At 33.5% G+C, this 20,709-nt stretch overlaps 5 protein-coding genes across 5 annotated transcripts; 3 read left to right on the top strand and 2 right to left on the bottom strand.

Moving 5' to 3' along the window:
- LOC17888104 (probable glucuronoxylan glucuronosyltransferase IRX7) lies at nt 1-2,072 on the top strand. The gene is made up of 4 exons (XM_006294145.2): nt 1-515; nt 687-1,054; nt 1,132-1,382; nt 1,461-2,072. The coding sequence occupies exons 1-4, from the start codon at nt 248-250 to the stop codon at nt 1,921-1,923; spliced, it is 1,350 nt and encodes a 449-aa protein (XP_006294207.1). The 5' UTR covers nt 1-247; the 3' UTR covers nt 1,924-2,072.
- A 305-nt stretch (nt 2,073-2,377) lies between these two features.
- LOC17888556 lies at nt 2,378-3,244 on the bottom strand. Its single transcript, XM_006295439.2, has 3 exons — nt 2,998-3,244; nt 2,712-2,832; nt 2,378-2,630 (listed from the first exon to the last, which is right to left on the bottom strand). Exons 1-3 carry the CDS (start codon nt 3,172-3,174, stop codon nt 2,428-2,430), a joined length of 501 nt encoding a protein of 166 aa, XP_006295501.1. The 5' UTR covers nt 3,175-3,244; the 3' UTR covers nt 2,378-2,427.
- Nucleotides 3,245-3,334: 90 nt separating this feature from the next.
- Nucleotides 3,335-5,309, bottom strand: LOC17889443 (alpha-L-fucosidase 1). Its single transcript, XM_006293995.2, has 3 exons — nt 4,650-5,309; nt 4,333-4,569; nt 3,335-4,242 (listed from the first exon to the last, which is right to left on the bottom strand). The coding sequence occupies exons 1-3, from the start codon at nt 5,183-5,185 to the stop codon at nt 3,501-3,503; spliced, it is 1,515 nt and encodes a 504-aa protein (XP_006294057.1). The 5' UTR covers nt 5,186-5,309; the 3' UTR covers nt 3,335-3,500.
- A 1,835-nt stretch (nt 5,310-7,144) lies between these two features.
- LOC17890332 (heavy metal-associated isoprenylated plant protein 1) lies at nt 7,145-8,991 on the top strand. Its single transcript, XM_006296301.1, has 4 exons — nt 7,145-7,307; nt 7,975-8,162; nt 8,477-8,564; nt 8,687-8,991. The coding sequence occupies exons 1-4, from the start codon at nt 7,145-7,147 to the stop codon at nt 8,989-8,991; spliced, it is 744 nt and encodes a 247-aa protein (XP_006296363.1).
- Nucleotides 8,992-14,926: 5,935 nt separating this feature from the next.
- Nucleotides 14,927-15,499, top strand: LOC17887854 (auxin-responsive protein SAUR50). The gene has a single exon (XM_006295556.2). The coding sequence runs from the start codon at nt 14,987-14,989 to the stop codon at nt 15,362-15,364; it is 378 nt and encodes a 125-aa protein (XP_006295618.1). The 5' UTR covers nt 14,927-14,986; the 3' UTR covers nt 15,365-15,499.
- The last annotated feature ends 5,210 nt before the right edge of the window (nt 15,500-20,709 follow it).

The raw sequence follows: 20,709 nt of genomic DNA, 5'->3' as shown, positions 1-20,709 counted from the left end.
ATCTCTCTTAAGAGTCAACAAAAGATTTAATTAGATAGTCTTCATCAATCTTTCTCAAAACTTCTTCTATTGTTGTTCTACCTTCACCATTCCTTAATCTCCACTTCATCTCCCCCAAGACCCGAATCCGAAAACACCTCTTCACCAACTCAAAAACCCTATTAACTCAACCCCAACAAATTCACATGTTTCGAATCAAACAACCACCAGCTCAGGCCACAAGACTCCTCCCGGCAAAACAAGAACGATGAAACAGAGAAGAACAGAGAAAAGTCTCTGTTTCAAACAATACTACAAATGGATCCTCTGTTTTGTCCTTACTCTCTATTTTCTTGCTTCCTTTCTCGTCGACCATGATCAAGATCAAGATCAAGAAGATAAGTCTTCTTCTTCCCGACCAAACCCTCTTCTTACTAACCCTAAACCCAAGCTTTTCGCTTCTCGTGCCATGTTTGAATCCAATATCCATGACCACAAACTTGGGTTTGCCCCTCAACGTCCCAACATAAGAACAGGTACATATTTACAGATGAATCCATCATGTTTTCTAGTAGAATGATAAAGTCTAAAGACTATCTATACCCTATAGGGAAAGGGGACAAGTCTAGGTTTTGGTCCGGTCTAGTTCACGTTATTAGTTGAACAACCTTACCTTGTCATAACTATTATATCTTTGTTTTTCTTAGATGTATTCAACAATTTGAAAATCTACGTCTATGACTTACCTTCAAAGTTCAACAAAGACTGGTTAGCCAACGAGAGGTGCAGCAACCACCTCTTCGCCGCGGAGGTGGCTCTCCACAAAGCATTCCTCAGCCTAAACGAAGATACACGTACCGAAGATCCTTACGAAGCCGATTTCTTCTTCGTCCCGGTCTATGTCTCTTGCAACTTCAGCACCATCAACGGCTTTCCAGCTATTGGCCACGCAAGATCGCTTATCGACGAGGCGATTAAGCTCATATCGACTCGATACCCGTTTTGGAATCGAAACAATGGCTCTGACCACGTTTTCACTGCTACACACGACTTTGGCTCTTGCTTCCACACCATGGTTAGTTCAAAACATGATTTGCCAAGCTTTGTAAATATACATTGACTTAATACTTAAAATTATATTTGGCTGTGAAGGAGGATAGAGCAATAGCTGATGGAGTACCAAAGATTTTGAGAAACTCTATAGTTTTGCAAACTTTTGGTGTTACATATAACCATCCATGCCAAGAAGTAGAGAACGTGGTGATACCACCGTACATCTCACCGGAGAGTTTACAAAAGACTCAAGAGAATATTCCGGTGACTAAAGAACGAGACATTTGGGTTTTCTTCCGGGGAAAGATGGAGCTTCATCCCAAAAACATTAGTGGTCGCTTCTATAGCAAGTAACAAAAACTCTTATACCAAACTCTAAAGACGCATTAAAATGTTATATATATTGAACTATTTTTTTAACCTATCAGGCGAGTAAGGACTAAGATATGGCGGAGCTACGGCGGTGACCGGAGGTTTTATCTCCAACGGCAAAGATTCGCCGGTTACCAATCGGAAATAGCTCGTTCTGTTTTCTGTTTGTGTCCTCTAGGGTGGGCACCGTGGAGTCCAAGACTTGTTGAGTCGGTGGCTCTTGGATGTGTTCCGGTGATAATTGCCGACGGGATACGTTTGCCGTTCCCTTCCGCCGTGCGTTGGCCGGATATATCGCTCACGATGGCGGAGAGAGACGTCGGAAAGCTAGGGGAGATTTTGGAACACGTGGCGGCTACTAATTTGTCGGTCATACAGAGAAACTTGGAGATTGCGTCTGTTAGGCGTGCACTTGTGTTTAATGTTCCTTCAAGAGAGGGAGATGCCACGTGGCAAGTTTTGGAGGCTTTGTCAAAGAAATTGAATAGGTCTGTTAGAAGGTCAAACTCTTACTTGTAAACCACTATAATTTTGACATGTGTATATCATCTTTTTTTCTCTTTTTTTTTTTGTGTTAATAGTGAGAGTTTTGTATATTACTACTACTTTGAGAATTATAAGTGGAATGACTATTCATAGTAAATAACCAAATTGATTGATTTTTCTTATTTACAAGTAATTGGTAGATGCTTTCATTTGGATTTCTGATAAACTTAATGTTATTTCTACATAATATCATTTTTGTTTATAATTATAAGAAGGTTTTGTCAATTTTGGCACAACAAAATAGCACCTACCTAATAAGCCCTAAAAGTGAATAAACTACTATGAACCTAGGTGAGACTTGATCAAACTTCCCCTAAAGATAATCAAATCCACTAGTTTAGTCATTTTTTTTGACAAAACAACCAAGTTATAACTTAATATGAGGATGAGCTTAGCAACGAATTAGAGTATTTGGGACAAAATCATATGTAAGAAAAGAAAGATATCAAACAACTTATGATTGTAGCATTTATAACATTAGAGATTGTGATTTGTTGTGGAGCAATTCCCCAAAGAAGCATTCTTTATGCAAATCTGTCTCAGGGTTACAATTGCAGGCTGAAATCCTGATCTTAGAGGAACAACTGAAGCAACTCTCATGTGTTGAGCGTTTCGGTTGTGAGGCCGAGTCAATGTCATCCTTAGCATTTCTCCATCAAAGACCTGATTCACCATTGATGCTGCAATAGCAATAGGAACAAAACATCTCAAAGCTTTGGTAAGGATAAGCTCTCTCAAACTTAAGTGAAAGGGTTTATTACCGGCTAAAGGATTGAGCTTTGTGAAGTGGAAGAACTCATCAGCTGAACAACCAAAGAGAACAGTCGCAGCTCTATCAAAACAGATCACAGTTTTCACTGATGTATCTGTTGCTATTGACATCTGTTAGATTTTGAACAGATTCTTCAGTAAAGGTGGAAACTTTGGATTCTCACAAGAGTTTTGAATCCTAAGAACACAACATTGGACAAAACCCCAATTTCTAAATCCCTAATTCACTAACTCAATTTCTAGAATTCTTGGATTAAAAGTTGAAAGGGTTCTTACGAGAATCCGGTAGAGAAGTTTTGGCTCTTTTGAATCGCAGATTTTGCATAGTGATGAAGAGGTAACGCCATTGTTGTCTGAGGGAAGAACTCTTTGGCAGCGAGAACAAACTCTGTAGCAATAATCTGTGAGGTCGACGGCAAGCAACGTGCAAAGAACCGTTTCAGTGGCTTCCATTTTCTGTACTTTAGGGCTTTCTCTGGTTAATCAGCTAAGTTTTATTAAAACACTCGGGCCAAGTTTACAATTAGACCCAAATCCCCAATCTTGGGAAAAAGAGCTTTTCTTTAGCTTTAAGAGGTCATAGGTGAAAATCATGACTTGCAAGAGAGAGAGAAACTTAAGAGGCACAATCATTTGGTGAAAGTGTTAAGTCCGATCATACAAGGATTGATCTTAATAGCTACACTTTAGAATTCACAATCATACTATCACATGTATGACTTTGATGCACAATTAAGGAAAGCCAAACACTTATGTGGTGTATCCTTGAGAATTATTTCTTACAAATCATGTAGTTGTTGTTGCTTAGCCTTTAGTGTCCTTGTGACTGTTATCTTTGTTGTGTTTCTACTCGAAACAGAAAACTTGTCCATGTAGATGCCAAGGTATGATATAAGTGGGTCAGCTCTGGCTTTGTCCACCACAAGCTTTAGAGACTGCGACTGAACCTTGGGAAACCGTAAAAGCCTTTTGTTCCCGATCGTCGTGCTGTTCGCAACTCTCTCCCACTTTCCGCTTCCAATGTTCCGAGTCTCGAGATGGAAAGACGCAACCCTCTGACCCATATGGATCGGTTCTCGGATTTCCAACACATTGAAACTAACCGAGTCTTTAAACTCCAAGTACAACTCCCATTTCTTCTCATTCTCCTCTGGCGCCCAGTACTTGTCTAATCCTTCTTCCAAAACATTCTTAGGACCAAACTGTTTACTTTGGCCACCACGGATGCTGCTGGAGTCAACTAAGGCTTTACGGGCGAGATTGTTTGAGAAAATGGAGTTTTTCATCTTGCGGAACTCCTCAAGAACCTTAATGTCTTGTTCAGATATTAATCCTGAAGAATTAGGAGGCACATTAAGCAAGAAGAGACAGTTCCTTCCAACTGAGTTATAGTATATGTCCAAAAGCTGAACAGCTGGTTTCGGAGACTCTCTCCCGTGCCAAAACCAACCGGGTCGAATCGATACATCACATTCCGCTGGTATCCAATCTTTCCCTAAGCCATCACCTTCCTGAGAATACCTACACAAGATCAAACAACTTCAAGCTATGATCTCTGAATTCCTTACAATCTATGGACAATTTGACCATTTGAGAGTGACTCTGACTCACAGAGGATCAGTGTCCCCAATCTTGGCATTAGTTCGGTTAAAGAGTGACCAGCAAGTAGAGCCAGCGTGACCAGCTTCATCACCGATCCACCGGACATCAGGACCGGCGTCGGAGAAAATAACAGCTCCGGGCTGAAGCTGATGGATCAAACTAAACCATGTATCAAAGAAATATTCCATATCTTTCTCTCCTTCTCCCTTAGCTCCATCTAACCAAACTTCCTTAATCTCTCCATACCTAACAAAGATTCAACCTTTTCAAAATTTGGAGTTTCGAATCACAAACCCATTTGACTTATATGAGAAAAAGGAGCTTACTTTGTTAATAACTCGGTCATTTGACTCAGATAAAACTCGTTATACTCCAATGTCTTGCCATAACACGGATCATGTCGATCCCATGGAGAAAGGTAAAGACCAAGTCCAATTCCAGCTTCCGCCACAGCAGCAGCAAGTTCAGCCACAACGTCGCCGGCTCCGCCTCTAAAGGGACTAGATTTGACGGAGTAATCGGTGTATTCGCTAGGCCAAAGACAGAACCCGTCGTGGTGTTTAGCTGTGAGGATGACACGGGAAAAGCCAGAGTCTTTAGCGATTTGGACCCATTGGGTAGCGTTGAGATGAGTCGGATTGAAAACAGATGGGTTTGCTTTTCCGGTGCCCCATTCTGAGTCGGTGAAAGTGTTGGGTCCGAAATGGAGGAACATGGCCATGGATCCGAGTTGCCATTGGAGCTGTTGGGATGAAGGGATGGGTAAAATTGGAAATGGGTGTGGTTTTAAAGGAGATGAATTTGAGATTTTGAAGATTGAGAGGTTTGAGAAGATGAGTAGAAGAGTGATTAGAGAGTTCATGGTTCTTGAAAGGTTATAGAGGACTTTACTCTGGTTCTTCTTCTTCTTCTTCGTCTAGACTAAAAGTCCTTCAATAGTTCAATGGAGCTTTTGTTGTTTCTTTTCTATTCCACTTGAACTTTTTCTATCTTTTTAGCTTGAAGTAATTATTAATTAGTACTGAAAACTCAAAGCAAAGGCAATAAGTATTTGTATAATTATGCCTATGGGACTTATTCCTTAATACTAACATCTTTGATGATCAATTTATTTTCTTAAATATGAAAATTAAATAAAAATACTATGAGTTTCATGAAGATAATAAAACTTTCCTTTTATTGTTTTTTTTATTTATCACAAGATAATCTAGGCATGTCAATCGGGTTAGTCCGACCCGACCCGACCCGAAACCTGTACAGCCCTCATATACGTGAGCCTGGTCCGGTACGGCCCTAACATGGCTACAGGGCTTTTCGTGCTTTTTTGAATTTTACTTATCGATAAAAATATCAATTTCAAAATTCATAATAGTATTTCAAAAACTATATTTAAAGGTCTACTATAAAAATAATGCATCAAATTTTAAATAACTTATCAATATTCAATAAAACTAACTTAATTTAAGAGAAAAAAATAAGAGCCAAATAAATTATTTACACTTTAACCCAATAAAACATTGAACTAAAATGCTTTAAAGTATATGATAGAGTCAAAATTTAATATATATTTTGATGATTTCAAATTCATGATAGTTAAATATATTTAGTTTTAGCTTTGTTCAGTTCTGACATATATAAATAAGAGAAAATATTATAGATAAAGATTTTAAAAGTAATAAGTAAGGCTAGTAAGTAAATATGAAGCTTATAACATTAATCAAATCTTTTAATCAAACTAAAATATTAAAAAAATTGAAAGTATATTTATTTAAGGGCTTTTCGGACCGGTCCGAGCCCGACTGGGCTAAGCCCAAAAATCCTTTAGCCCGAATGGGCTTAGCCCAAAAGGTTCGGTTTTTTCTGAACATATATATTTAAGACCGAGTCCGATGTTTTTCAGGATCGGACCAAACTAGCCCGCGGGCTTTAGCCCTAATTGACATGCTTAAGATAATTAAACTTTATGCAATTTATAGGAAACATTATTATTATTATTATATATATTTTTTTTTTGCAATTTGCCTAAAAAATAATTTCTACTGGTTATTAGCTACAATTATTGGGCAAACTAACTAGCTTAGAAACAAATCATATGCTTCTTTAGAGTTTAGACCACAAGTAAATCGTAATATGGCCTTCTTAACAATGGTTGTAAACAAAGATGTCGATACTTGATGCCTTGAATTAAATAAAGTTTTAAATGGAAAAAAAAAATATATATATATATATATATATATATATATATATATATATATATATATATATCAGTGAGTGTGTGCACGCACGCATCACGTGACCCAAATCACATACATATATAAATCTCATTTTTGGTTTCCTTTAAAGAAGTTATATATTTTCGTTCCCAAATTATTGTTTCTATAATTAACTTATTAAATCCGGATTACAAAGTCTCCATGGCACTTTTAACACTTAACTCTTCCTTAACTATTTTGTAATTGTGCTTGTGCCGAAACTTACTATTACAATATCACTCATGTAAAAATATTTTAATTAAATAAAACAAAAAGCAGAGTAAAAAAGAGAAAGGACTAACAAAGTGTACGGTACTGTGAACCTCCCACACACACACCCTTCTGTTACGCAGACGCAGGAGCCGTCTCTGCAACTTTTTTTTCGTCGTCTTCTATATCTTCACCACTCTTCTGTTGAAACCCTCCCCTCGATAAACTCGAAATCTCAGAGCAATTGATCAAAAGGTTCTCTCTCTCTCTGTTTTTTTTTTCTCTGCAAATGCGTCTTTGATAATGTTTGTTTCCTTCTCTGATTCGTGCTTTAACTTGTTGTATAGAAGAAGAAGAAGATGGAGAATGTGGTTTGTGAATGTTACGGAGGTGTTGAAGAAGGGGAGAAGAAGAAGAAACAGAACAGTTCGACGACTGCTCCGGTCACCGTTGTTCTTAAGGTTGATATGCATTGTGATGGTTGTATTGCTCGGATCGTTCGATTAGCTCGTCGTTTGGAAGGTTCGTCTTCGTTTTTAAACCCTAGAAAAAAAACAAAATCGATAACTCCATGATTCTTCGTGTTATCTCGTTTTGCTTTTCAATCAAACAGTACAAAACCTTCAGTCTCGCGTTCGATTTCAATTTCTTAGTTTTTTCTTTTGGATTTTTGTGATGAATCTGAGTCGAATCGTTCGTGTTTACTCGTTTAGGTTTGTTTCTTCTATTGTAAAGCATCGTGAATCGAGTGTAATCTCTCTGTTAAACCCTAAACCCTGACGATTTTTGATATCTGTTTTACGTTTTTGTCTTCTTCTCCTACTTTATCTTAATCGTTTTTGGTTATTTCTTCTCTATTTAATGGTTTCAAGTATTGTGAATCGATTGTGAAATTTTTGTTAAACCCTGAAGATTTTGATCTCTTCCTTTTGTTGATTTATGTTTGCTCTTCTTAGATCTGAGTTCAGAAGCATATACACCTCTGTCTCTACCATTTGAAAATGCAGTATCTCTGTGAAGAATAGAATCTGTTGTGTTTTTGGATTTGTGGATCTTTGTTTCATGATCTTTTGGTTTTTGGATTTTGTGGATCTTTGTTTCATGACCTTTTGTGGTTTCCCTTGACAACAAGATCAAGCAATATTGGTCAATAATCTCATTCAGTTCTGATTTTTTTTAACTGTATCAGGAGTTGAAACAGTGAGAACAGAACCTGTTTTGAACAAGCTGACTCTGATTGGGTTTATGGATCCAGTGAAGACTGCTGAGAAGTTGCAGAGGAAGAGCAAGAAGAAGGTGGAGCTGATATCTCCTAAACCAAACAAAGAAACCAAAGAGAAGAATGAGAAAAAGGCTAATGATAAGACTCCGACTGTGGTATGCTCTCAATTCAGCTTCAGATACGTTCAGTGCATAAGTTTAGACTACATAGATTATAGAATACATGTCTCTCACAACTGATTCAACCATGATTAGAATGTAGTAAGGGCGTAGTATCAGAGGTAGATGTTCTCATGCTTGCTTGCTTGCTGCTCAAGTAACATTTTTCTTATGAGATTACTAACCCCATTCCCTTCACAGAAACTAACTGTACTGTAGCCATTATCTTCTAGGTGCTTCTACTGTATTATAACTAATCTTAACCGTTCACTTGCTATGACTTTACAATCTGTTTTCGACTTTCTTGTTAGATTACTGTGACCACAGTGGTACTGAAGCTGAATTGCTCATGTGATGGCTGCATCAAGAGGATTTACAAGTCCATCTGTATGACCAAAGGTCGGACTTATTCATGGGTTTATGTTTCCATTATATTTGACTGATACAGAACTTTGTGTTTTTGGTATTGACTCAAACAGAACTCGTCTTAACATCATTTTGAGTAAATATGTCATCAACAGGAGTGTATCAAGTCAAAACAGACAGGGAGAAGGAAACGGTAACAGTCACAGGGACGATGGACATAAAGACTGTGACAGAGAACCTGAAACGTAAGCTGAAGAAAACTGTTCATGTCGTGCCTGAGAAGAAGAAGAAGAAAGATAAAGACAATGCAGAGGGAAATGGAATCACCAAAGTCGGGTCCCCGGGTCAACCTGGTTATGGTTGCACTTGCACTCATGGGCTTGGGCCTTTCATGTACTCGGGAGGCCCAATGACTGGGTTTTTCAGCGAGGAAGATGAGAGCTTTTGCAGCGTTATGTGATTTTTCGAGGCAAGCAAAAAACGTTCGGAGTATATCAACTATATATATAGTATAAGGTAAATAACTAAAATAGGGAACAGGAAAGCAAAAAAGAAGTACTAAAGTCTGACGTTTTTTTTTTTTATATTTTGAGAGATATTTGCATTTTTGCAAAGGACAGTACGTTTTTTTGTGGGGAAGAGAAAAATTTGGACTTGCATTTTAGTTAACAAACTGTTTTGTATTGCCAAAGAATTTCAGGAGACTACAAGAGTAAAAATAGATAAAAAGTAAACAGTTCTTTATTGCCAAAAAAACTTTATTGACAGAAAAAGCAGTCAATTAAAATGTTTGGGCCTTAAATTTTATAATGAAATGGTAAATGGGATTCTTACCGAAAATGCCATTTTTAAGGATAAATTTTACGAATGTGCATTTTTTTATAAATCTTGTGAATTTTTCTGTTTATTAATTTTTAAGCTAAAAACGTACTTAATAGTAACCTTAAAGATATATAGAACCGACTAAACTCAAACATAGCGAGTAAAACGCATGTTTAGTTACATCCTGAAAAATGGCAAATCTATAAGAATTTACCAAAAAATAGCAAAACCAAAAAATGTGTCACAAAAGAGGCAAATTCATAATTGATTCATTGTAAAAGCTATATTATCTTATTTGTACTTTTAAATATTTAAATTAGACGAAAAAAAAATAAAACATTTAGTTACAAATTTCACATATTTTTCGCTTTTTTATATATAAGTTTTATAAAGAGGAAAAAGGTGCTTATCTACACAGACTAGACTTGTTAAAATAAAATAAATTAAAATAAAGTACAAAGTAGACTAAATCAACTAGAAAAAAAAATTTATAATTGTTTGTCACGCTCTTTTAGTTCTTATTTTACGAACTGACCTACGGATTGGTCCAACGATAGTTTGGTGGTAACATTTATGTTCTTTTCGCAAAACTTAAGACTATGGAAAATATTGTATGTCATGTTTTCAAGCTTTTAGAGTACCTCTAATGGTGGATGACAAAAAAAAAGAGTACCTCTAATGGTGTAGAGTTAAATTATAATAATATATAAATTTTAACCAATCATATTGAGATAATATACAAGAAAGATTATAAAACAAGATTCCCAAGGTATTGTTTGTTTATTCTGTGGGCAACTAGAATGGGACTCTACTTCTTCAGAGTTGAGGAAATCACGTAAATTTCCGATTTTGATACCTCAGAATTGGTGTTTCTTTTTCTGGTTCTGTTCAGGTTTTCATTAACCTCTTTTTTATTTTGTTATTGTATGTTTATTATGTAGATTTTTTTTTTCGCTACATGTTTCCTCTGTCATTTCTATCAAAATTTCTAAAATGGTATAAATACTTAGCATTTATACCAAATAAAAACAAAAATCTTAAAGTTTTTAAAGAAAATCCTATGGAAACATGTTAAATGGTTATGAAAATATACATGTGCATTTACGCATTAAAGTTCATGCATAGCAAAATCTTTCTCCAAATCAGATTTGAGATCCTACATTTAAAGAACCATATATGGCCCTTCGACTCATTTACTCTCTTGCAGTCAAAATGCACTTCGAGTTGATGTTTAGCCCATAAGACACAAATCTATCTTTAAAAAGTTAACAATGGCCGTGTTAGTCTCAAACAACTGCAACTACGACTACTATTTTCTAAAATCACGTGTTAACCAACTTGTTATATTGATTGATTTAGGAACCCTTGATTATATATGTAGATTGTTTCATATATATATATATTACGGGATAAGATCATAAGAACAAAACAAAAACCAACTTTCCCGTTTAAGCAAACCAAAGAAAATATCTATTATTTTCGTTAAATGAACTAATCTTAAACTTTTGTTGACTAAGCTAATATTGGGTCCAAGGATTAGTCATAAAGAGTAAGATAGCACAAACCAAGTGTAATCATCATCAATAGATTAAGATACTTTCCTAGATATTTGTAGATGATATTTAAGTTTTGGATTTGGTTATATATATATAAGTCAATAACTTATTTTTGTTAGTTAAACAATATAATTCTCTTCCTTAATCAAAAAATATCCTACCAAATTATCATATAATTAGCGGGTTAGTTCATGTATCTTATAGAGTTGAACAAAAAGTGCAAAATCGAAAACAAGAAGACGATAAGACAAGTAAAGACCGTGTCGGACCAACCCCGCGGTTATAGCGGAGAACTATAGTCAAGTACCTTTCAATATTAAATATGGACTGTGGACTGCCAACGACATTTATATGCAACTTTTTCTCAATCATATTGTAATAATAGAATTTTCAAAAAAAAAACCAAAAATGAGAACGTGGAATTATTTAAGCAATCATATGTCTAATCAACTAGCTAGGTCATATTATGTCAAGATGGTGTTGTTGTTATGTAAGTCTTCTAGCTAAGATATTATAAAACAAGTTTGCTCTCCTTGGACTGGCGTTCAAAAGTGTCTCTTTTGGACAATGACTTCTCTTTTATTGCTACATGTTCCCGTGTTACATGCCGATTACTGTTTTTTCTCATATTATTTTATGGTAATTTGTTGTTTTCATAAGCTATTTTTGTTGGTACGAGGTAATTAGTGTGTGTAAGTGTGTAAATTATGGCCTAATACATTCATTCGACTAAATTCATTGTTGATTAATGGGTTTATTTTTCTAGAAATATAAGTTTTATCATGTATTCATATATTGAACCAAAATACTATATCTTTTTCTCCCTCATAAAACGACTAATATAACTTTAAGTCATTCGAGATTATCATAATAATCGAAATTTACGTACATAGGCTTGATATGAAGAAGACATAACTTTGAAATTTAGAAAGACGTGGTTTCAAAATTTTGTAATACTGTACATACTTTATTTGTCCATAGTTAATCGTTTATTTTCCAAGGTGTATAATGAATGAATGATTTATAATTCAGAAGTCTTGACAAAGATATCTAATAAGGATATGTCATATATGTCATTATTTTTCAAACTTTTTTTTTCAGATTGTATGCAAACATCACTATTTTCTTATTATATTTGTCTGTAGTCCAATTTATAAAAATCCACAAAAATACATTTATATATTCGAAGATAATAAAGAAAAATAACAAAGAAATAGTGATGTTTACATACAATCTGAAGAAAAACAATTTAGGGTTTATGTGTAGATATCTAGGTTACGTGCATAGTTTGCAGCCTTGCACATTAGTTGCTCTCATAGATACGAAATTGATTTTAGTAGATATGGGAAAATAAGGTACGTACGCATGTCAAACACATGAAATCAATTTCGTCCCATTTCTAGATTCGACCGACACTATTTGTATGGCACGTCCGTATATATTTGCAGCTAGCTTGATACAATAATTGAGTATCGATCGTCGTTACATAACAAAGATAATATATAATAACTAAACTAGCACACAAGGATCCATATTGTATATATATATATACAGCTTTTAAGATAATAATTGAGTGAATTGGCATACATTACATACTTATTTTTCAGAGCTTGTTCTTCTTTTCACCAGTAGTGAGAGACGAACATGTCGAGGTGGGATCCAATAATAAGTAATGCTCGTGGATGGATAACAGTATTTCATTTTATTAGCATGTTCTTGTTGTTTTATTGATTATCACGGCCAATGATCCTAATTTTCACCGTCCGACTAATATTTTCACAGTTAAGTGTAATCGTCGAGTAATATAACATGCTCTGCTTTTGTGCCTGAGGGGATGTATGGGCCTCGGTATAGAACATCTTTGATTATTCAAAAAAAAAAAAAGTGTAATCGTCGAGTAATATAATCCATTCATTAGTTTTATTAATAGATCTAAAGCATATATAGTACCATTGTCAAATGGTGTGATTTAGTAAATTTCGTGTTTGAGAAGAATGAATCCCTAACCTAAAGCTAACAAGAGAACTTCTCAAATGGAAATCATTAGACCATTACCACTTGGCTTTAGACAATATATTTGTGTTCTACTCAACATGTTTAAGTGTGTGTTTGTGTCTATAAGAAAAATCACTTAGATAAGTAACACAATATGACGAAATAAATCTTCGATTAGTTTGCTAACAACTACATTCCTTAATTACAAAAATCACTTAAATCAACATATATATATGTTTACTAGCTAGTTTTAAATTTTGACGTCTAGCTAGGTTAGGGGTACGTACGAATCTCTTCAATTATCAAACGGGTCATTAAACATGAAAATGTATAATAAGTTACTTAGCCGTCCAAAAGAGATATTCAAAGAATTGGATACATCGAATTCACATGGTACATTTCTTGTATATGATATAAATGTATAGTACGAAATCGACCATGACAATGCATGCAGAGATCCAAAGCTCATGACTACTACACAGTTCACAAAGGACGCAAAGTACTGTGTATGTATGTATATAAATGATATCTCAAACGCTCTTTGTGCATTGAACGTGAAAAATATGAAGAAAATATCTCGCCGGTTACGTTATTTGCTATATATATTATATTTTTCCATAACAAAAGATATGAAGTTTTGGTTTTTGAGTTTAGCAAAAAAAAAAAAAAGTTTTGGTTTTTGGTTTTTAGGGTTTATTTGATTCAAAATATATAAAGTTACTTAACCAATTTGTATATGAATCAATAAAAAAAAAGGTCAAAGATTATATATTGGTTAGCAACATTTGCCTTTTAAAAAATCATAGAAAATTATAACCATTTTTTTCATACATTCAAAATTTTCATACAAGATTTTGAGAAAGCAAAACAAACAGAGATCAACTAGAATCTGTCCGTCTTCGCACCATCAGTCAGATCACCCTACCATTTCGTTGGACTTGTCTGGCTGTTGGCCATCACCATGTTCAACTTTTAATTTTATAATATTTAATTAATATACATTATTACTACAAACTTTTTGATAAAAAAAAAATGATTTTGCAAATTCATTGAAAACACGTGTACACATAGCTACAATTAGATTTTCAATCTACATACAAAAAAATTCATATAAGCTACATGGCACTATTGTCAAGCCTTTATATGAATATTTTAACGGTCATATATACTGTAAAAAACGTTTTCAATACTTCTGTTATGATCAGTTTGTACACAAGGACAGATGTACGTTGAGACAGAGCGTTTTGGATAACAGTTACATAAAGCCCTAAACTTAAATAAAGTAGTTGTAAGAAAGTTTGAAAATGTAAAGGCACTTCAAATCTTAAAACCTATTGATATATATAGCCTTCGACGAAATGTACTTCAAATCTTAAGGCACTACCATAATTTCCTGTTATACAACTGTAAATATACATTTGAGATCTCATTGTAAGCATCTAGTAGGATTTCAATTTCGAAATGAGTTAAGTAGACAGCAATAACTATATGTAACATATATAAGGCATATGAGTTAACATGTTACTCTCAACTAGAATTATGTTTCATATATTTTCATTTCTCCTTTACAATTGAACCGCATCCTACTGGAGTTTTTAAAACTTTCTATGAATAGTGAATACAGAAAAATATTATTTTCGATTTGCTTTTAAAAAAAAAATGGAAAGTGAAATTGCAAAAATTGACGACTTGAATGGTTTATTTGCACAAAATATTTCTATAACCTTAGCTGGATTTTTTTAAGGTTGTCATAGTTGAGTTTTCATCCATGTATATGTTAATTTTAGATACTGTAAAACAGAAAAACAAAGAAAACAAAAATTATAACTTAGAATTGGAAACCGCTTTCGTGGAAAATTCAAAAGAAGGCAGAACAACCAACTAAGCCACATGCTTTGGTCTCCCTTACTCTCACTTAACCTTCTATATTTTCTTCCTCTTCTTTCTTATCCTCTTTGTACCATTCTCCCTTATATATAATCCTCCTTACATGTCTATATTCAAACATACATTTTCCCAAGAAACCTGAAATCCCGAGATAATAAAAAAGGAAAAAACAAAAAGGCAACCTAATCTATTACCATGGCCAGGCAAAGAATGATTACAATTGAGCCATCAAAGAAGAAAAAAGGTGGAATTGTGAAGCTCAAGAATGTTGTAGAGAAATTGGTGCAGATCAAAGGCTTTTCCTCGGCGAAGAAACCGTGTTCCGAAGATCAATACGGCCGTGATTGTGTCCCAAAAGACGTGAAGGAAGGCCATTTCGCGGTGATAGCCGTTGATGGGTATCATGAGCCTACACAGAGATTTGTCGTCCCATTGATGTTTCTAGAACATCCTATGTTCCGTAAGCTTTTAGAAAGAGCAGAGGAGGAATACGGGTTCGACCACCATGGAGCCCTGATGGTACCATGCCAGCCTAGCCACCTCCGGATGATATTGACCGAGCAATGGTGTTAATATTTATGCCGTAGTTATTACTAATTTACTTGAAACTATATAATAAAACCGTATTATTCACTAGAGTGACTCTAGTGATTTTTAGTCACTTAAGATTTTAGCTATGCTATGGGTTTCTAATGAAAAAAATATATATTTCACACTCTTCAAACTTGCAACACTAGCACTTAAAATGCAAATATTTCAGCCAAATTTAATCTTAGTCCATTAAAATGAATAAATTGGTCTACTAAGTAATTTGAATTACTTGTTACCGTTATACAATCCATTAAAATTTTAGAGTAATACGGTTGAATTGGTGATTCCTATATAGTTAAATAAAATACTCTCATCGAAAAATTTATGGACCATGTGTTTTTTTTTTCTGATCACAACGGACCAGACGTGTTTATTATTATGGAAACCCTAGGATTGTTTTGTTCTAATGCAAAGATGATGTAAGCACGAAGCCTTGACACAAAAACACCTAGATGTCTTAATGGACCATTTTAGCTCACTTTACAGCTTGTTACCTCAAATATTCACTTAATATTCTCACAAATGATTAGGAAAAGTGAAAGTGGGGGACCGAGATTTGTTATAGCTTTGGTCGGAATTTAGTAACTTCACACATTGGTAAAGCACGAGGACAAGTAAAAGCTGATGTAGAGTGATATGAGACGTCGTCACTCATAGATATTAAGTCCTGTTAGATATTTTTGTTATGTTCTTTACTATATATATATAAATGTATGTAACAGTGGGACAATGGACATAAAACCAAAAGCAATGGTAGGACAATGTACACCAATCCGTACTTGCATTTTCACAATCAGTGCCCCCTCTATATCTCCTATATATGTATACACACACATGACCTGCGCTAAGGTGATTCGGACGTGTCTAAATATGGCCATTGTATAAAGTGTTATCGCTTTTTATAGTTTCTAACATCTTTCCTCAAAACAATTGGTTTTAACTACATAGGATTCGAGTGTTGTTTTTGTTTGTTTTTTAAGTTAAATTATCAAATGAACCCATGATCATGACCCTTGTAATGTTTTAGTCAAAGTTTAATGAAGAGAGGAAAAAACAAACTCATATTTTATGTATAGAGAAATAATAGTTTGAAACATTATACTTTTTTTTTGTGTGTGAAACATTACATACGTAGTTATATATAGAATCTTAAGATATTAATTTATATCTTAAGATATTTATATGTATAAGATGAAAGAAAAATTTGGTGTGTTTGAGATACTTTAGACTAGAAGTTAATAAAATACAGTTTGATGATTGTTTGCTAATTAATATGGGTTTATATATGTAAATGGAAATATGTGTTAATTGTTCTGTCGAGTCACTTTTTGTACAACTCACACTGTTATAGAAAAGATCATACGTTGGCTGTTGGCATTAACTTGTGAAAGTGATTTATAGTCTTGGACTGGTTTTGGCAATGGAGTTTCTCTAAAATACGAATCCGTCAGGGGTTGTCTTACAAATTGATGATAAAACTCACAAACCGACAAATTTCCACAGAACTAAAACGTCCTTTGAATTCTCAGAGTTTTGTAAGTCTCTCCAACTCCTTTTTTGTGGAATATGAAAATATGTTTGTACAATTTAGGGTAATTAGTTGAGAAACAATTAAAAAAAAACTAGTTTTATTGAAACTTATGTTCATATTTTTCATTTATGCACGTCGGTTAATCTTGAGTGAACTAATTCCCAAACCAACATCATGTGGTATGGTTTCAACACATGCATACGTGTGAAGGTTCATAGCCAGAAGTATTCTGTGAACTTAAAATCTGTTTGATGATATTGGCAGAACCAAAGTCAAAGTTGAAACAAAAGTACGTACAAGTTAGAACAAAAGTGAGAACAAACATATGAGTTAGGATGTAGTACGTATCCGCACTAAAGAGATGCTTATATTTGAACAAACCATATCAAATCTATCGATGGATCTACCTAGCAAAACCTTATGTGTTCTTGTTTTTCCATCGTTGAGTAAAATTATAATGAACATATATATGACTCTTTATGAATTCTTATCTCTTCATTATTTTCTTCAGAACTTTAATAGAAAAAAAAAAAAGACACCCTCGAATGAGACTATTCCTCACATTTGTTGTGTGCAGAACAGTCATATATCAAACTTTTATATCACGAAGACAAAAAATCATCAAAGCTGTGAAATAAATTCATATTTGTTAGCCACACAGCCTAACATAAATCTCAAATTCCAAAGAAAAACTAGTGTAAGGAAATCAAAGAAGAGCCATGCATGATTTAATGTTGTCGATATATATGAAAAAAAAAAAAAAAAATTGATACCTTTTGGTCGTGCCCTACTGATCATCAACAGTGACAACAGCCAATAAATATTGAACAATAAACTTATTATACATGCAAATTGGTACGTGCGACCCACTTGGAAAAGCATGTCGGGCAAACATCGAAGCTGAACCGGCTACATCGTACAAACTAAACCATTCATTTTGAAGAAAAGTGTCATAAGATGCTTGAAGAAAAAATAGAAGAACAAATGTTATGTTGAAGTTTAACATTTGTGATGAGACCCTAAACTACCACAAGTGCATGAGAATCAAAGTAGTTTTATAATTAAGTGTGGAACCACAAGAAATTGGTAACAATACATATATATGAGACACTAATTTTTTTTTTTTTGAACTATGAGACACTACTTAAGAACACAAGTATTTTTGGGTTTTTGAAAATAAACTCATTAATCTTGAATATATATATATATAGATACTAAGCAAAAACAACAAGCAAATCAAAGACAAGCTAAATAAAAGCAAAGGTTAACACTTATGTAAGGCAAACAAATAATAAACGATGAGAAAATATAGATCATGAAGAAAACAGTTGACGCTAATAGACTACAAACTGAAATATCACGATACTAGAAACATACAATCACTCAATTTAAACTAACTTATTTTCATAATCTTATAATTCTCTATTGATTACCTAATTAAGCTAAACTATATATATATAGTTCACTATAAACCAGTCTATTTGGTCACTAATCATCTTTATCAATAATTATCATGTACTAGTCATCGTAAAGACATTATATTAATCGTACTATAGCTATACCATTCACCCCTCATCAAATTATCAATTCCTAATTAACAATTTAACACTAGTTCGCAAACAAATCTAATTTTATTCAAGTAATCATGCATCAAAATGTTCTTGCAGAGCTTCACCTCAATCCAACCTCGTTTGCCAAACCAAACTATGCAACTTGTCATAATTAATTTACCATAAATCAAGAAATAACCGTTGGATATTTAGATACTATATAGTACCATGAAGCTCGTCACCAAATTTTGTCCCAATCCGAATACTCTCGGACCTCAAAATGTGTTCTTCTCTGAGCTGCCTCGGCTTTGTTCCTTCACCACCAATGAGACTTACCACGGTCACAACATGATTAATAAAGTCCCACAAATCGTGGATTCCACCATCACTGTGACTTCTCATCTACCATCTATGCGCGCACACACAATACTTGCCAAAACCTTTTTTTTTTCGCTTTGTTCTAAAAGAGATTGGACCTTATATACATGGGCTCCAATACAATGCCAAAACAAAAATAGGCCTATGTTATGGGAGTGGGGTGTTACAATTTTTCTTCTACTAGTTAGCAATTAATTAATTATTGCTATTTCTATATAGAACGTATGAATAACAAAGAATTTCTATAACATATGAATAACAAAGAAAATCCTATTGAACATTTTCTATCTCTGGTTTTTTAGAGAGAATTACACTAAAGGTCACTTTAAAGTTAAGATATATGGAAAAGGTCATAATATAAGAGCATGTCCAATGGTGGTATGTTATTAAAATTTCTTAGTAATTTTTTAATAATAAATTGTGTAACTTATTAATATCAAATAATTATATACTTCTTTATATAAAAGTATCTTATAAATCATATAAAACTTTCTAATTTTTCATATTTAAACATGAGTAGTTTTTAAAATGGATAGATAAAAGAGGTATTTTTTTAAAAGAAGTACACCAAAAGGAGTATTTCTCAAAAATTCTAATGATTGTTTGGGGTAATTTTTTTTTTTCTTAAACTCTCTTGTACCAACACGTGTCCCTAACAAACTATCTCAAAACTTCTTAATTAAGAGATATATCTTAGCTTTATATTGATTATTGATTTATTTTTTCCCTTTTTATTTTTAAGATACAAGTTAACAAAACGTGCATTAGACATGGTCTAAGCTTCTCAAGTTTTTGCTACTGTTTGCACCCATATAAGAGGAAACTACCCTAATAAAGTGAAACCAAATAAATGTTGAACAATTGTTTGGTAACTAAATGTTATGTTTCATTGGATAAAGCGAAAAACATAGGGCTAACCCAGGAGAAGGGGAAATAGTTGGAACAGCTCTCGTTGATAAATTGTTCTATTGCTTTTTAATTGGTTTGTTTTGGTTTTCTCATCTCTTTTTTTTTTTCTTTTTCTTTTTACTTTTTGTTGCTGTCACTTTAACTTATTAATATCAAATAATTATATACAATTTATTATGATTATTTTTCCTCTATATTTTAAGATACATTTTTTTATATTTCAGATAAATTTGTTTTATTTAATATTGTCCATTTGTAGTTGAACATATGTTCACGTGGATATCAAGTGCAGTATCATTTATATACACTTACTTGTGTTTAGTCATTTTCTGAAAAATGAACAAAAGAGCCCTATAGATGTCCATTAAACAGAGAACATCATAAAACATCCATATCAATATGACTTTATTGTGAAGAACCCATTACGTATGCATAGTCCATATATTAGAGTCCAATAAGAAAATTATATGTAAATATGGGTGTATAGTTTTATGTGAACAAAAGCGATTGGACATGCAATAACTTTAAATATGAATATGGGTGGATAACTTTATGTATACAAAGGGAGTTGGATTAAGTGTTCGTTTTTGGAAGGTAGATATCCATTATGTATAATACATTATCCATGGTATATTAGGGTTCATTAGGCACATACTATTGTGGTAAACGAAAGTACATAAATATGGACAAATCTATATGAATATATTATGAGTTAGTGCAAAAAAGAAGACCATTATTCAATTTGATACAAGACCACTTAGTCCATTATTAAGTGTTCGACCAAAAGAGTCCATCAATCGTGTATCCATTTGTAGTGAATGAAAGCAATGTATATGGAAAGAGCAAAATGAATATATTATGAACTGATGTAATATTACAAATTGAACAAAATAGTTAAAAAAAACAAAAGAAACTACAAATACGAAGTGAACAATAAAAAAAGCCAGCTAAAACTCAGA

Source organism: Capsella rubella, unplaced genomic scaffold, assembly GCF_000375325.1.
Source record: "Capsella rubella cultivar Monte Gargano unplaced genomic scaffold, Caprub1_0 scaffold_4, whole genome shotgun sequence".
In the NCBI taxonomy this organism is placed as follows: domain Eukaryota; kingdom Viridiplantae; phylum Streptophyta; class Magnoliopsida; order Brassicales; family Brassicaceae; genus Capsella; species Capsella rubella.
Note: the sequence above shows the minus strand (reverse complement) of the source record. Positions and strands in the feature narration are given on the sequence as shown.

Coding starts and splice junctions, on each gene's coding strand:
- LOC17887854 (XM_006295556.2), top strand. CDS start 14,987: ATGGCCAGGCAAAGAATGATTACAATTGAGCCATCAAAGAAGAAAAAA.
- LOC17888556 (XM_006295439.2), bottom strand. CDS start 3,174: ATGGAAGCCACTGAAACGGTTCTTTGCACGTTGCTTGCCGTCGACCTC. Junction 2,833..2,997: donor AACTTCTCTACCGGATTCTC/GTAAGAACCCTT, acceptor AAAATCTAACAG/ATGTCAATAGCAACAGATAC. Junction 2,631..2,711: donor AAAGCTCAATCCTTTAGCCG/GTAATAAACCCT, acceptor TTGCTATTGCAG/CATCAATGGTGAATCAGGTC.
- LOC17890332 (XM_006296301.1), top strand. CDS start 7,145: ATGGAGAATGTGGTTTGTGAATGTTACGGAGGTGTTGAAGAAGGGGAG. Junction 8,163..8,476: donor ATGATAAGACTCCGACTGTG/GTATGCTCTCAA, acceptor CTTTCTTGTTAG/ATTACTGTGACCACAGTGGT. Junction 8,565..8,686: donor GTCCATCTGTATGACCAAAG/GTCGGACTTATT, acceptor TGTCATCAACAG/GAGTGTATCAAGTCAAAACA.
- LOC17889443 (XM_006293995.2), bottom strand. CDS start 5,185: ATGAACTCTCTAATCACTCTTCTACTCATCTTCTCAAACCTCTCAATC. Junction 4,570..4,649: donor ATGACCGAGTTATTAACAAA/GTAAGCTCCTTT, acceptor AATCTTTGTTAG/GTATGGAGAGATTAAGGAAG. Junction 4,243..4,332: donor ATTGGGGACACTGATCCTCT/GTGAGTCAGAGT, acceptor GATCTTGTGTAG/GTATTCTCAGGAAGGTGATG.
- LOC17888104 (XM_006294145.2), top strand. CDS start 248: ATGAAACAGAGAAGAACAGAGAAAAGTCTCTGTTTCAAACAATACTAC. Junction 1,055..1,131: donor GCTCTTGCTTCCACACCATG/GTTAGTTCAAAA, acceptor TTGGCTGTGAAG/GAGGATAGAGCAATAGCTGA. Junction 1,383..1,460: donor AGTGGTCGCTTCTATAGCAA/GTAACAAAAACT, acceptor TTAACCTATCAG/GCGAGTAAGGACTAAGATAT.